The sequence below is a fragment of the Opisthorchis viverrini genome (assembly GCF_000715545.1).
Source record: "Opisthorchis viverrini unplaced genomic scaffold opera_v5_297, whole genome shotgun sequence".
Taxonomy (NCBI): domain Eukaryota; kingdom Metazoa; phylum Platyhelminthes; class Trematoda; order Opisthorchiida; family Opisthorchiidae; genus Opisthorchis; species Opisthorchis viverrini.
In genome coordinates, this window is record NW_008751954.1 from 321024 (window position 1) to 337777 (window position 16754).

A 16754-nucleotide genomic window follows, 5' to 3' on the forward strand; every position below is an offset into this window, starting at 1 on the left:
GGCTCGCTCGTTCATGTAGTTACTACCCATCTTATATTGAACGATGTGTTCCCTGTTGAAGTGTTCTTGTCGATCTAACATGGTCCTTCGTGTTTATGAAATATGCTACCTTCCTATCCTATGGTCATTCGAGATTTCTTTTTGAGACAAGCTTCGATATGCACATTTGGAAAGCTACGATCTTTATTGTAACCTCTTCCGTATGTCGTCGTCCAGTTATTTTGTTACCGCGACTAATATCCTTCTCTCACATGCCTCTGCACAGGTGCGGCATACCTCACACACAACAAACAGAGGAGACTAGAATCTGGACCAGGCGTGACGGTCGAAGTTGGCAGAACGTCCATGTGCATCGCTCCTGCATGCCACTGAGCAGTGGACCGGCCAGTTTAGCCACAGGGAATCCTAACGTGTCTACCAGTTTCAACTATCCGATTTAATTCAAACGCCCACTGCTTCCTCGCTCACGCAATAGCTGGGCCCCAGTTTGGGCGCTCACTTATCCTTCCCACTGTGTGTATGTGTCTGTGGTCGGAACACCGGCTGCCTGTTTAGGCTCCAAATAAGATGACTTGGGTACTAATCTAGTCAGCGCAAATCCATATACATCGTTCCCACTCTACTACCGTGACGCTTGAACTGACTGTTTCCTCACCTCAACTGCTGTTGTCATCCCTAACATTGCCAACCAAAAATAACCACTTACTTGCTGTCTGTTGGCAAGCAAGAAGTGACGGTTCGATATTTTGTCAACCAACTACTCAGTGAATCAGAGTGCGCGCGTTCACACGCACATGTTCTCTGTATTATTTATCCCTTGTGCCCAACAATTGCTTCTTATCTTCGCCCAATGATCTCTTCCTTTACAGACGGATGGGCACGTGTGTGTGTATGTATGTATGTGTGTGTGTGTGTGAATCGGAACCTCTGGACAGTTTTGTCCAAACTCACTCCGTATCATTCCTTTTTACATTTTTACTTGCTCCATTGCTCTCTCCCTTGCTGTGCATCTGTTGGACGATATTTGTAACAAAGCAATCTGGGATACTATTGCGTCACGCGACCATGACCTTTACCAAATCCTTTGATCGATGCTCTGTTTGGATCTCCACCTATTTAGTGTTTTTTCCTGAACCAGAGCGCTCCACTTCCCGCGTTTATGTGTTTGTGTACATCTCTTGTTTGTTTACCCCTCCTTGCCTACCAACTCCACACTCAACTCAGCATCTGTAATATTGTTCTCACTATATCAGTCCCCTTATGGTTTGTTGGATAACTATTTTCGTTATTCGAGACATTTGTGTGTGACACCCGTCTCCGTTTATGTGTGAATCTGTGATTCCCTCGCTTCAACTGATACCGTTTCACCACTCGTTGCTATTGTCTGATCTAGGATTTTCCTGTCAAGTGAACTGCCAATCACATGGTCACCTTCATGCGCTCTTCTCACTGTCTCTGTCATTTGTGTCCTGATCGACCGCCTGTCCTTCTCTGCTTGTCCAAATTAGGTTTGATGTTCCGACTCCTGATTGGATGGGTTGATCGTGGTTGTGAATCCCACAACCGGGGGAACGATTAAGTGTCTTTCAATGCGCCCAAGCTGTCGCTCAGTTGATCTGTATTATTGTTTATGTCAACCAACTTCCTTCATCCGCTCTCCTGTGGTCCTGACCCCCCCAGTTGCTATAAACCTCTGGTTAGTTGTTATTTGTCGGGCGTTTTTTTACACTCGTCTAAGCTGGAGCATTGGACCACGAGCTATGTTGTAACTGTATCCAAAAGGTATCCATCCGACTTACGAGCCTCCCAACGTTGTTGAACAAGTTGTAGTCAGTCGTCTTTCCGTTCAGAGCTGCTTATCCATTCCCCGAACATGTTGCGCATGTGGAACATTCACCCCCCTTCATCTACCCAGAGGATTCGTTATCGTCGAGCTTTTTCTCAGCACCATAATTATGGAAGAATTGAGTTCAACTTCGTTTTTGTTTCTTTCTCGCCCTCCTACAATTTTAAGATTTTGATTTGCTGAATGTCTCGCGATGGACTGTTGTTTCACTATTTTATGTTCTTGATCTATTGATCCATCAACGGACTTGATTTCGCACCCTGTTTTGCCACCCTTTTTCGGGACGTGATTTTCCTGTTGGGTCACTTTGTGACATGACTGTTCCTCCTGTTCCTTTATTTGCCCTCGACCAAGTGGCTTGTTTTTTCTTTTCTCTTAGGATTGATTACGCGCATCCATTCGCCTGACAACTTACTGGTGTTCTCATGCACATTTCTCTTCTTCCCTCTGATTGATATTGTCGCACCTGTTCTTTTTTTACTCCCATTTTTTTTCCGCGGGTGTTTGCGCAAAACCGGAGTTTGTAAATTCTCCGGACAGACCTATTTCTGCGCTCCTTCACTCTTTCTTTTCCGCCTTTCTGTGCCGGTCTTCGTCACTGCACCTGATACGGGTTCGCTCTGGTGCAGCTTGGTATGGATTCTGATAGTACAGCTTTTTTCCTCAAAAAAAAAAAACGTTCGTTGTTTCTTCATCCAATCCAGATTCCTCGTAGGGTTTTCCATCAAATCCCCCACGGATCAACTGAGGTTACGTAGTGTGTCAGAATATAAAGGTTATCTTCAGACCGAATGAAACGAAAATAGCTTCTGACATTTTGATATACGCGGATGAACTCGATGTTCTTTGTTAGTCGAAGCACGACTCATCTAATGGACATAGGTGTTTCGAACCCAATCCAGATTTATTGCTTTTCTCGACAGTATTCCATCAGGGTTTTATGGCATCGGTGTATCGTAAGATTGCTACATCCAGCGAACGCTGGTCCTTCTCAACACAAACTATGGAAAATCGCAATGAACCTAAACTGGACTTTGCCACAGTGCCACCATCAAGCAGGCAGATGATTTCATCGATATATCTCAACAAGACAGCGGGCCTAGATGGTTTATATCACTCAAAGAATAGAGCAAAACCATGGTATATTTACCGCAAAGTATTTGAAGCGAAAACAATGTGGGTGATTCAGGTCTTTTTAAAATGATACAAGAACATCCTACGAAAGCCATGATGGCATCAGCCTGGTAGCCCTCGCGTCCAATGTACTACAGCATTATCTCGCGCAGGTTGATCGACCACCCGGAGGAGAAAAGCCACCAACCGAGCTGGAATTCGCTATAGCGGAAAATACGTTGATCCTGTATTCCAAGCTATTGCTATCTTTGTGTAGCTGCAGAGCTTCACCCCTGAACTGGTCTAACCAAGACTTGATGGTTCTGTCCGCTTTTCCTGTCACTTGGTGAACGACATCGTTGGGCGAACTTGCCCTTGCTACGTGGTTGATAGCTGAAGTGGGTGGTGGCCAAGCACCAGTTTTGGAACTGGAAGTACATCCATCAGTGTCTAGTTGTGTACAGGGCTTAAAAGGTGAATGTGTTTGAGTTTTAAGTTTGTTTTTCCTTTTTACAAGGGAAAAGCAAGTCCTTACCGGACAAAGGGTTCGTTGCTGTAGGTTCATAGGGACGTTCCCACCACCTACCCTTTTCGTCGACTCCACATGGGACTGTGCAATTTGATCATGCGGCGAGTGTAGCTGAACACCGGCACAAGGATTACAAATCAGTGCGATGTCGCCAGAGTTGAACATAAGCTTAGTACTTCTGAGTTCTTCACACTGATGAAACAGAGTATTTCACTAAGATACCCCGAAAGTCGTTGGCCCGGGAGTTTGGCCAGTAAGTCAGCAATTACTGCGATGTCACTCCAGATTGTCTTGAGGATTCGACCGCAACCGGAGACAGTTTATCGGCCTAACAGTAAGGTGTTAATCTATCTCGAAGAGTCCTTTAAAGGGAATGGGTGAACACTTGACTAAGTTCTCAGCATTAAAATCTAGACGTCGAACTGTTCTAGTGAAAGTTTATTTGGGGACAGTGATGGTTTACACCTGGATATTGCTAATGATGGATACTGAGAACAGCAACAGATTGGTAGCTAATGACTGGGTGATGGTAATGTTGACCAGAGTTGAGAGGACAGAATTATCTCAGCAGTTCCGAACAGGTTAGGAAGCAGAATGAATTCTCCATTGAGAGAGCATCCACCTGATCAGCCATCATTTATATTCTTTAGCACCTAGAGTTATAACTATCGTGCATGGTCGCAGACATAAAAAGTAAATGCAGGCGATGAATGTGGAAGGGTCACAGGAGAACAGTGGATAGAAAGTAAAGCGTCTCATTCACGTACGCAATACTTGCAGCAAATCTGTCATTCAGAGATGAGGATGTCGCCTAACTACTACAACATGAAAAAGAGGTGGTAGTCGGCGTTTGAGCATAGGTCGTCCACGCTCGAATTATATGTGATCTCTACCTAGATCGATCAGGCTGTTTACTGTCTTTATCGGTTTAAAGCTATGGAAGCCATAATTCGTGGATGCTCCGGAAAGCGTTGATGAACCGTAGGTAAACAGTCTTAAATTTTCTATCCAGCGTTTGATTGGCAATAAATGATGCGTCAGCTGTAGAAGAAGACCAACAAAGTGAAAGTTAGTAACCAATAGCGCGACCTTGCTGCCTTTAATGTCCATGGTTGGAACTCGACTTCAGCATTTTGACTGCTCCTGGGCAAACTAACACTGTTTCAACCTTCGGATTTATTTTTAGTGACATCGTAGCTATACACCGAAAGAATTGATGGTTGACCAGTTCGCCGAGCTTGGTGTTTGGCTTGCAGACGTTTCGTCCCCAGTCGAGGAGGCGTCAGTGCGCACTCAGCATGCAGCGGGAGCACAGGCTGTCGCCGACAATGCAACATTGAGTCCTGCCATAATCAGAAAGTGATTGAATCTCTTACAATGGAATGAAACGCCGTGGTGGAAGAATCACTCGTTGAGTTGGGAGGTGGATGTTATTCTATCACCATGAGTCCCACATTCATTTTGTATCTTAAGGTGATAGCTCAATATGCCATCCGTCGTGATGGGCAACCATTACGGACAAAACAGCGCATGACCAATTGATGCTTCGACTGAGGTGACCTTTAGAAGGCCTATCAAACAGGTCCTATGCAATCAAGTTGTGAAGTCTACAATAAATCGATGCAACTTAAGAGTTGAGAGTACAAAAGTCTACCGATAAGTAACATCCTTGCTAACTCACCAAATCACTTTTTTTGCATCGTAGACTTTCGTCCTTTCGTGCCTAATCTGTGATGGAATATTGTAAGTCGGGTGAATGTCAGTTCTATGAACTGGCCAATGCGACACTGCAAGATAACTGAAACCAGCTGGGGGAATTAGGCGTCGAGCATTGCCTTGTTCTGGTCAAACGAGGTATGACGATGAGTATGCAATGGATTCGGAACTACGTGTCAGGGTTGAAGTGATTGCTCACTGTTGAAGGTTCGTTCGTTCGGAAAGCTGAGAAGGTGTCCAGTTCACTGTCTCGAATCCAAGAGAACACCCATACTATCTGTGGGTTCACGAAGATGCGTCAAAAACCTTATAAGGTGCCATTAACTATGAAGTAGGGAAAAAGACGGAATATAGTGGGATCGAAGTGCCTCCGTATTCAATATCTCATTTCTGTCGAATGGTATAACATGTGGTGCCATGCAACAACAGTGATCGAAAGAACTTCCATACAGACGGGTCAGTTATATTAGTATGGCGCACGTGATATCTGTATGAACTTCTGAATTTCATTGGTAGGTGATTTTTTGAAATATCCTGCCGGATCAGAAGCCAAATCGATGGCCGCTCTGATTACATCATTCATGCACGTGACAACTGTGGCGGTGGTTTTGAAACGAGATGGCTCCAAATGGTGATCAAATTCTGTCTTGGTGGGATGTTCTTTTAGTCAGCAGGCACTTGGTGAGTAGGGCCTGTCCAAGCAGCGAATTACGCCTTCACCAATCCTCCTTATGTTTATCCATAAGGATAGCAATCAGTAAACGACACTAGCAACACACCTCTGTGATCTTCGTACTACGGTTTTTCAATGTCGGATTCATGTGCTCTCATGTCTGTTTCATTATATCTTGTTACTGTAAGCATAGTGTAGTAAGCGCGGACCTACCAGCGAAATGTCGATGGAAATTTTCAGTGGTATGAGTTGAAATGGTGGGTGCCATTCTGAAGCTTGGAATAATACTATGATTCAAACTGCGATTTGATTTCCTGACAATTATTGAATCTGTGATGCGTACAATAAACCAGCTATTCACAGTTAACTGTGTTCCCAGCATATATATCACTGCCGTGCTGCGTTCATTCGTTGAATCGCGATCGGGAGAAAACCGGTTGTCCTTACAGAACTGACCAATCTCGCTGTAAAATCTGATTCGTAATTAGATTTCACCATACGTTCAATATTCTCAGAGATTCTGGAAACTGGAAAATGCACCAGGGACGTAAACACAGCTTCTGGCTGCTTGTGACATTGAGGCGAGTGGCAAAGTTCAATTTGCCAGTAGTCCAGCTTCAGGATAATCTAAATATTGGGTCTGGAAAAGTTCCAACTCTATAGAGTTGCCCGCTGAAAGTTTCAAGGCAAAATTCCCTCTCTCTCCCTCTATCGCTTGCGCTTTCGAGCAGGTGTTGTTTTTCAGCTTCCTACTTCTAAGATAACAGGTGAGAAATGAGAGAGTGTGTAGGTTCTGTCGGATTAAGCAGTCTCACTACTTGAGTAAGGCGGGTAAACTAATATTTACATCCCACTCAACTTTATACTTTCTATAGGATTCAAACTACAACTGAGCGACAAAAAGACAAAGCGCGGGATACACGAATTCCATCGACTTCCTCCATTTGTTCGCTGTGCCCGGCGACCAAACTGAAAACAAACACAGTTCTGCGACAATGTACTTTGAGTGACTTGACATCAATGTCCCCAAAAGTAGTAATGTGTCGCGTCAGGATCATCGCACTACGCCGTACCGTCTTCCAGTCGAGATTGTTTTTGCTCATGGATTCTGAAATTTTCGCTGGCAAACCTCTATACCTCCTTGTGCTTTGAATGGATGTTTGGATAGTCAAAGTGTAAGAACACGAATGATTCTTTAATCATCAAGACAGAGGGTTCTCAAAACAGTTGGTAGGAACAAGACATCAGGTCTGTTTTTGTTTGAGTTCATTTACCGATTGTGAAAATTCCATGAGCTTTTTGAGATGTGCACCCGTATGGTCGTGGATTATATTCATCGTCAACGATATATATTATTTATATATTTATTCCTAATCATACTTTTTTCGCTCACTTGAAGAAGTCACATTTATCGCTGTTATCTTCACTTTAAGTCCCCACTTGTAGGCAGCTGGCCTAACAGCTGATGGAACTTGGTCGACCATTTTAGCCAAATGTTGGGGAAAATACAGAGTCGACCCCAACTTTTACCATACTGTTGGAGCATAATGCCACATTCTTCCAAACACCTCCAGTGCATCGGAATTTGCTATTCCTAATCACCATTCTGTTCATTGAGGTGAGTTAGCCCCACCCTCTGGACAAAGACGCAATCAGGTTCTTGACCAATGTAATTTTTGCTGTCGAATCAATACGTGTTGACCGGTGCCACAATTTGGAGTGTGGTTTCTTTCAAAAATAGACTGAAAAATAGGCAAAGCTCGGAACGCGCTCCTACTGATACTTAGTTGAAGATCAAAATGGCAATCCGATCCACTGTTACCAAGGCAGCATTTCCCAATGAGACTTTGAAAGCACGCAGATTGACCCCATTGAATCACAGAAACTAACAGATCAACTTGACTGTATTGTATAGGGACGAAGTTAGTATGAATGATGGTATCAGAGGGTTTTGAAATTAGTGACCAGTTCCACCCGTGCAGATCAAGTGCATTTATCGGCTCCTTGTATTCGCCTTTTGACTGATTTTATTACTGGTCCTTTGTGAGCAGTAGGGATCACAAAGATCCTCATTTGAAAACAGCGTGGAGCTTTGTTACGTGCGCACTGTTGATCATATCTAACAAGAGCAAAACATGTATACACTGCCTCTCGGCTTTTCAGCATGAAACGGGTAAAATTCCACTTTGAACTTCAAAAGCTCCTCGAAATCTCATTTGTGGAACCCTTCTAGAAAAAGCATCACAAAAATCGTCTGGATCTTTGATTTTGGAAATGTTTACTCGAGGAGCTAGTCACCGCCGGATCACATGACAAGAAACGGGTGACTGAAAGATGGCTGGTGCTCTATTCTGATTGTGCGGTAATCGCACTGCTACCGCCCATAGCTAAAGGGTAGAACACAGTTGTCAACCAGAAGTTGGCGAGTTACAATCACCCTGGCGATTTGTTGGTGATTTGCGCTGACGAGGAAAAGGGTATACATTTACAACTTAGAGTTCATCAGCATCTCAGGCTCACATCGTAGACTGATTTCATTTCCTATACTACTCAACCTTAATATGATTTGATGTTGTTGCTTCAGTGATAATCCACTTTTGAACTCAGTAATGGCGGGATAGGACTGAGGAGATTGGATCAACCATATCTTTAATTCAATCTCCACTCAAATTTTAATTGGCATTTGATGAATTATTTCATTTTTGCGATCACACGATCCAATCAAAACCGTCATATCAATCTCAGGTTCACAGATCTGGGCAGTTCGAATATCCGTGCTAATCAGTGGTGGAGTACAACTTCATGGTGTCCGATCCCCTTTCAGATAAACAAAGGTGGGAAATGTTTTGACAGTCACCCGGGTGTTTGACTCGTACGATGCACAAATTGATGGCTGATTCGTTTGCTGTGTGTGGCATCCACTGATGACAAGTTTTCTGAAATGCTCCTTCTTCCCGTAATCAGGATCTTCCTGATGTGCAATGTGTGAAAACCGTGTATATCGTTCATGCCTGTAGTTGACGAGTTTGACAATTACGTTTAGATTCATGATTTATCGAGTGTGAACTTGGATTGACCAGCATTAGTGTTGATCTAATGGAGGCGTTAATGGATGTGAATATCTTTCAAAATCTCATATATCGTGCTGAAAATATCGAGGACATCCTACAATTGCAGTACAGCAGCTGAGTTGCAAAGCCCAGTTTGGATCAGGAAAACACACTGTCATCAATGTCCGAAGTTCAGATAGATAAGATTCTCTGAGTGTTCTCCATTGCTTCGGTTAGCAGGATCGGTCATTGGTTCAAAAAATTCACTGAAAATGCTTGCACGGAAATTCATTCCATTTTTATCTCCGGTACAAACATGTGTATTTCGCTGTGGAGTTAGCAAAGACGTTTTACACACTATCTATTGGACTGCACTGCAGTGCCACAAAGATATCCAAAAAACACTAGACCTCTTGTCTTGAAGCGATTTTGGGCGATCTTCTCCTGATAAGCCCCGTCAAAAAAATGAACCCCCGCCAACCAAAGAAGACTAGAAAGAAGATAACATAAAATATGCACTTTTAGTTTTTTATTGAACAGGGTGAAATTGGGACGTGTCATTAATAACTTGCATGAAAAGGTCCGTTTTTCGGTACCTTTGCCTCTGCATCTTGAGACGTGCCACAGAGATTCGATGGTTTGTGTGTGAGCTCCAGTGGGTGGATCCACAAAGTTTTCGCCATGATTAACCGTTTCATGACTATAATTCATGTCAATCATCGTTTCAATTCTTTGGTATGATGCCTTCGTATCGGAGATTAGGATTGAGTCGGGAGCGATGTAGGCCTGGATTGTGTCCATCAAAGTGGCCGCAGTTCTATCTGGCACTGCATACATGAAAACCTCTTTAGTTTCCCCGCAGATCTCTCGGAAAATCCACTGGTGGGAATGACTCGCCCTACGTGGTTTTTCCAGCGAAATATTAGCGTTTTATCGATCTCGACGTGCAGACCTGGGCCGCCGATAACTGTTGGTGTCTGCAGCCGCCAAGTGCGAACTTCGCGAAGAAAGTTCTTCCAGTCAACAGCGGCTGTGTGGCTAATAGATAATTTTTTGAGCAGAATTTGATTTTTGCCATATTTTGGACCAGCAATAAATGAATAGAATTACTGTCCTAAACTCCCTCCTATACCTCTGCAGCCAATATCACTTTAGAAGACCGATTTCTTGCCGATACTGTCGGGTATTACAACTCCACCTGTCAGAAACAGTTGAAAGTGTCATTTGGTGGCCATTGTTACATAAACGTTGCTGATGAATCACTCCGTAGGTTTGCAAAAAACTTATTGCCGTCTCCTTGTCATGAGCGAGAGTTGAAAGCGTCAGAAAGTTCATTTAAGATTTTACGTCCGAACGGAGAAAATTTTTTCACAAAATGAGCCCAGATGTGTATAAGGAATTGTTTTCATCAAAATAGGTCAAGGTTGTCTGCGTGTGGGGGCTGGCGAGAAGTGGCGGGGCCTAACTTTTTGCACAAGTATTTTTTACATTAGTGGCGGGGCATATCTGAAAAAGATCCATTTTGGGTCTCCCAGATATTGTTTCCACCTGAGGACCAATTTATTTTCTCTGCAATTTAAAGATAGTTAAATGTGATAAATAAGCATTTAGATGTATCAAATCCGGTAAAGGCTACGTGGTATCCAGGATAACAGTAAGTTAGTTTATGAATTAATTCCTCAATAATGTAAGTATCACTAGAGTTCAGGAGCTCCTTGAATTGGGCCAGTTGAAGAACTCTCTGCGTATTGATCGATGAATCCCAAAAGTTGTACTGATCAACAACAAACGTAGAAGTGTGTCTCAACACTGACTTTTTTTAACATCAGAATGCGACATACGCCCGACCAAATGGAATAGATTTCCAAATAGATTCAACAAGAGATTTTCTAGGAAATTTTCCTAAGAGGTTCAAGCAAGAGAATTCTTAATATATTTCTGTGATTAGGTTTCGAAGGTGATGGTACTGCTATTCTGTCTGTTAAATCAAAGCTATTCAGGCGGTGAAATAATCACCTAAACGAGAAAGCATTTCCTCTGGTGGGTGAGTGACCTGGGGGGGATGTGTCCACAACCCAACTGAACCACTAATTATCACCGTCAAGGTTTTGTTCCGAACAAGCTGACCTCAAGCACACAAAGTGAGGTGACATTGCTGGTTTTGTGTGCAACCAATTAGCACCTCTCAGCATCACGTACTTCGATTTTATCCCTTTTGAAGCGCCTGTGGGAATGGGAACTCCTTGAGGTCAGTTACACCAGGATACACAGGCTCGGTTTTTGTAACTATCGAATGAACCTGATATATGCAAACAGTCAGTGACGAACAAATATTTTACTTTGCGCCATTATTCACGGTTCTTGGGACGTAGCACAACCTACATTCATTGCGGTTCCATTCAATTTTTCAGAACAGCCAGTGGGACTGAGTGTGGGAAGTGTCTACATATTTTTTTCGGTTTTTGTCGAATACTGACAAAATGCATACCCATAGAGCTTAAAAATCGTGAAAAGCAATTTAATTCTACTTTTTCACAAATGGTTATCCATAAAGCATGCATTTTAGGGATTGGATTCATAAATACAACTGCGAAACAAAATTCTACTGTGAATCATATTTTCTTTGATTCGATTCCGTAGCCTCTACACAGGAAGAAAGTTTCATGACAATGTTCATCAGAAAACAACTTGCGCCTCTCAGACTAACAGATGAAGTTAAGACGAGGGATGTGAAATAAGGAAACTCAAACACAGCCCTTGGTCGACACAGAGTACTGACCAGGATCGTCTATGATGAGCTGTGTCTTGGAAAGTGACCCTCTCATCACTTTGCTAAAGGTTTTGTGCAATCACTCGAGAAACAAGGGTTGCTAACAGGAGATGCGTTTATTGACAATCACGGTGTGATGGCTCAGTGTTGCAGATGAGTCGTAACGAGTGCTTCACAATAGTTTTTTGGTTCTCAGCATCAATATCAATGGTATACATAAGTCAGATCCATCGAACGACTGAAGTGGGTCTCTTCTGGTGACCGGTCTCTCTCAGGTAAATATAACTATCACTTCGGAGGATACGCGAATAGATTGGAGGGGTCAGAAACATGGGAGTTCGTTCAAGCGTGCCCTGACATTTTTTTGTCACATTCCTTCCTCGTTATCAGTACGGAGCACTTGTCTTCAATGGACTCTTATCCCGTTCAGTTCATATCTGTGGTTGAAGCAAACTTTCAAGGAGATCCCGCATACGGCATTTAGGGAGTGTTCATTTTCTCAGCAATGTGGTCTCATTGGATAGCGAGGATGATAACTTTATCGTTTCTCTTTAACTCCACCAAATACCTGGTAAATAAAGAAACGAAAGTTGTGAAAGTGTGGGAAACCGCATCAATAAAAAACGGTACTAATTGATACACGTGCAAGCCATCACTGTCGTCCTATATGAAGTAGCTTCATCAAAAAGCGGGAGTGCATGCCATGATTTAAAGCCCCGTCTTAAAAGCACTTTATTCCCTTCATGTGAAAGAATGCAAAAGACGGATGTGCTTAACCTACTTCTGAAAACCCGCTGACGGGATCCTGGTAAGGTGTGCGGGCGTTTCGGGCGGACGTACATCTTAGGAACACACGGTGAGATTGTTTTCTCTGCGCATTTAATGTCATTTCATCTCTCCATTTATCAGATGATGGGGTTCTATTTATCTACGCTACTTATCACACTACTTAAGACTTCAGTTCTTGTTTCCACATGCATCGCATACAACTGATAAGGATGCCTGTGTTTCCCTCCTGTGTATGCTGATCTATGTCCACACAACAAGCGGGTGAAACATCTTACCACAGACTGGAAACATATGCTTACATGTAACACTTCTGTAGATTATTCGTCAACTCTGCGCGCTCATCAGTATATGCAGCCTCCCTTGGATGGTATCGACAGAGGTCGGATATTGATCTCGACAGAACCGTAACTGTCGAACAAACGAGACAGGTTGAACAAACGAGCAAACTCTAGCTGTACCTGGCGGACTAGGTTTTACTCTAGCTGTATCTGGCGGACTAGGAACGGCTTTTATTTGAAACGCAGTGCATTGCGTAATATAAATTCGTATTTGTTATGTACAACGATAGATACTCACGCAGATTTATTTGATATGCACTCGACTGCTTTTTAACACTTCATCTTCTTTATCAAAACCCAGCTTCTAGCTTCCAAGGTGTATCCACAATCAGAGGGACCGGAAACATCTAACCATTCACACCTATTCCAATCCAGTTTGACCGCATTCCTGGACATCGGATTTATGCGATACTGTGTTTGAATGAATGGTTCTAACTTCCTACAACCGGCCAGAAATGATGCAGCTATGTAGCATTTTCTTAACAGTATGAAGCAATGAATAGGATATCGTGTCAGTTTCTACGGAATCTCCAGGATGCATGAAGGTATTTTTTTCAACTTTAGTAGAAAGTACATAAAACCAGTTAGAAAGACCGACATTGTGGATATCCAAATAAACTTCCATAAACCAGTCTTTCTGGGCGGCTTAATTACTCCAAATTTCTACGCTTACTTTAACTTGTTCTAGATAGTTACCGCATGTATTCTTCAAAAAACTATGAGAAAACGTTTCATATACCTCTTCAAAGGTCAGTCTTATATAGCTGACAAACCACCAATCTTGTTTGGGCTGTGCAGCGTGCCGAACACAAGTGCGAAATCAGCGAGAGTTCCAGCGCGACCATCGTTAGTTTTGCAAATGGATCATCTTTAAATCCTACCACTTCCTAGAATAGCGGCCGCATATAACATAAGCCTGTCTCAGCGTTCTCATAAAAAATTGGGGCGAGATGGCTCAAGTGGTCAGAGGGCGAATTTACTGACCAAAACGTTCATGGTTCGAGCCCGGCCCCTGCCTCTCGACTTCTGCTGTCTAAGCTTGGGCAACTTGGCAGTATCCCAGCCATCGTGATTCCTTCGGGGAGCATGGCAGCTAGGCATCGGAAGGGTGTTACAGCATAAAAAATTTATATAAATCCTGTTCAAAACTCATCTGGGAGTTTGGAGGCGACACTTTCAATAGGCCTGAATAGGACTATCTTGTGCACAGGAATTGTTTGTGGCGAGATCGCCTTTAACTTGGGTTTGTAAGCGACCTCTTTTATTCATAGTAACAAACTATCTTGATTATCTCGGCTCACCGAGTCACTGCAATCGGAATAACCGACCTAAACAACACAACAGTCACCACGTCTCGCTACCAAAGTTAGACAATTTAGCCAGGTTTAGAAGCACCGCACGGCTGTTTCGTCCTTGTTGGGAATTAATGAGTCGCAACTGAGCACTAGAGCACTTAACCACGAATGGCTTGTTCGTGTGGCGGTCAGCTCACCCACTGATGACTCGGTTCACGTTGTTCAATCTGAACGTAATTCTTGCGTTTTGATAGCATCACGGGGAACCAAGTTAACCTCATGACCTTCTCTCTGAGTAGTCTTCACTCAAGGAGCTAGTCAACATTGAAACAAGTGACGTGAGTCACATGGTTGAAGGATGGTCGCACCATGTCGTCTTCAAGTGTTGGTTAGTAACTTGGTCAAATGGTTTAGATTTTAGCCACTGACCCGAAGGTCGTGGGTTAGAGTGACCCTAGTGGTTGGTCAAATGAACATCGATGGAGAAACCCCTGTACAATGGCTTCTAGGAATTCAGCACACAGCCTCAAATACACGATAAAGCATCCGTATAGAGGCTATCAGTCACCCAGGGGCTGCACCTGTCTAACGACCCCCGAGAATGCTGAAACTGATCGTGGGCTGTAGAAGCGTTTTCGGCAATCTTGCCACCAGTCTCGTTCGAGAAAATATTCCGACACTGTTCAACAAGCCTTGCGGGCCTTCGCGTTAGGCTTTAGGAAGGCACAACGTGAGGAAACAACTGACGTCCGACTAAGCTCATATGAAGATACCATAGCAACACTGGAACAATTTTGGAACTGTCGGCTTTATTCAAGTTGAAATCAAAGATTGTGAGCACATGGTCGATGTATGCAGAAGGACTTTACCTCTCAGTTTGGACACAGCTATATTTATGCAAATTCAAATAATATAAGCAAGGTCTCTTCTGCATCTCCGAGTTTTTCCATGAGTTTTCTCATTATTTCAGAGGACTGAAAACATTTTCATAGACAGAATTAAAATATGAGAGCCATCTACGCAAACATTCCCAGAAAAAATCATTAAATCAATCTGTCTTCAAACAATACAAAGAGCCTTGAATGCAAAAATGATTAATTACAGACCAGCGCCTAGCTTTTTCGAACAAGATTCGACATTCTACGTACGCTGTAAAGCGAGGTTGATTCATTTCTTAAAATTTTCGTTCCCAAGTTCACTCCTTGCCTTTTATTAGTAGAGCAGGTAATTTATGTTAAAAACTTTAAAAATAAACTGAAACCTTAGCATATGAATATGTGATTTTTTCGTTTTCGAGACCTCAAGCAATGTTCTAAGTAAATGTGAAGAATCCTTTCTCGCAAATTAATTTAATGTGCAAAAGTTCCTCACAGGGCTGCTTCAATCACAATTCATTGGTTATTCCCATGACGTTAGGTATAGATAGCACAATGCAAAGGTACAGCAGCTGTATATTTTATTCAATAAGCCGGTTTAGCCCAAATAGTCTCAACAGCAGATGAGTTACCCATCCATCCTAACCCAACGCTGGACATTTTCGAAAGTTCTTTAGATATTTGTTTACTGGGTGTTATATCTGCTGATTCGTCAATCTGTGGTATCTGTTGCTGACCCGCTCCACTGCCTAATGCCGGAGAAAAATGACTCACAGAAGGGAACACAACCGCTATATTCCGAACAAACGAGTGCGGGAGCTAAAGTTACGACGGCCCCACGCTATTTAAAGGGCACTTTCTGACATTGATCCAGGCTGTCTGATTGGCGTTAGCAACACCCGTCAACACCGATCGTGCCTCTGTGAAAAACCTGAGCGCTGATCACATTCGGTCGTGCTTCTGTGGCGTGCAAGAACACTCATCAGGTTTTGTTGAATTGATTGAATGATTGACTGAGCTGGATTCTTGCCGGCTTTCCTTTTGAGTTTTTGGTGGAGCAGTAGGTTCCGGGCGTTCTGAGATTGCATTCAGGAATATGACCTTCCTGATACTGGGTGGCGCAACTGCCCCGCAATATTAGTTAAAGTATCCTGGTTTTAGTTCCCCCATTTATTGATCACGACCCGTGGCTGTTTTTTTACTATGCAATAATACAGCTTTACACATGCCTCACCAATTGTTCATTGAGTGCCAGCTGGAATGGAATCAGGAGTTTTCGTCTCTTATTCGTAATTCGGAAAATGTTACCTGACTGTACCAATTGAACTGCAACTTCCGGAGTTATAAAGCCGATGGCGGTAATGCCAGTCGTACCAGCCTTACCCACTATTCGTCGGCCGTCTCAAGTGAAATGAACCACGTGGATGATATTCAGAATCGGACCCTTCAGAGTGTAGAACATGCATGTAAGTAAAAAAAGTCAGTCGGACGTGGCCGTACAATCGTATTGGTAGAACTGCTTTGCATCACTTCTGCTGAATGCCGCTCACATGCTCGTCGCGCAGAGGAACTGTTTACTGGGAGATTGGTTTACATCGTATTGGTAGAACTGCTTTGCATCACTGCTGCTGAATGCCGCTCACATGCTCGTCGTGCAGAGGAGCTGTTTACTGGGAGATTGGTTTAGGTAGAACCGAGGTGTGAAGTGACCACCGTACGAAGCGAAAACTGAGTGTGCGTGGTGTGGATTTCCCGAGTAA

General features: G+C 43.2%; 1 protein-coding gene across 1 annotated transcript in view; it reads left to right on the top strand.

Annotated features, from left to right (window-relative positions):
* The window catches only part of T265_09682 (hypothetical protein), a gene marked incomplete at both ends in the record, with an annotated part of 84391 nt that extends 81878 nt beyond the window's left edge, over positions 1-2513 (top strand). The window contains one exon of the mRNA XM_009175837.1: positions 266-2513. Coding sequence (XP_009174101.1) covers positions 266-440 — 175 coding nt within the window. The remainder of the gene's footprint in view (positions 1-265) is intronic.
* Between the last annotated feature and the right edge of the window lie 14241 nt (positions 2514-16754).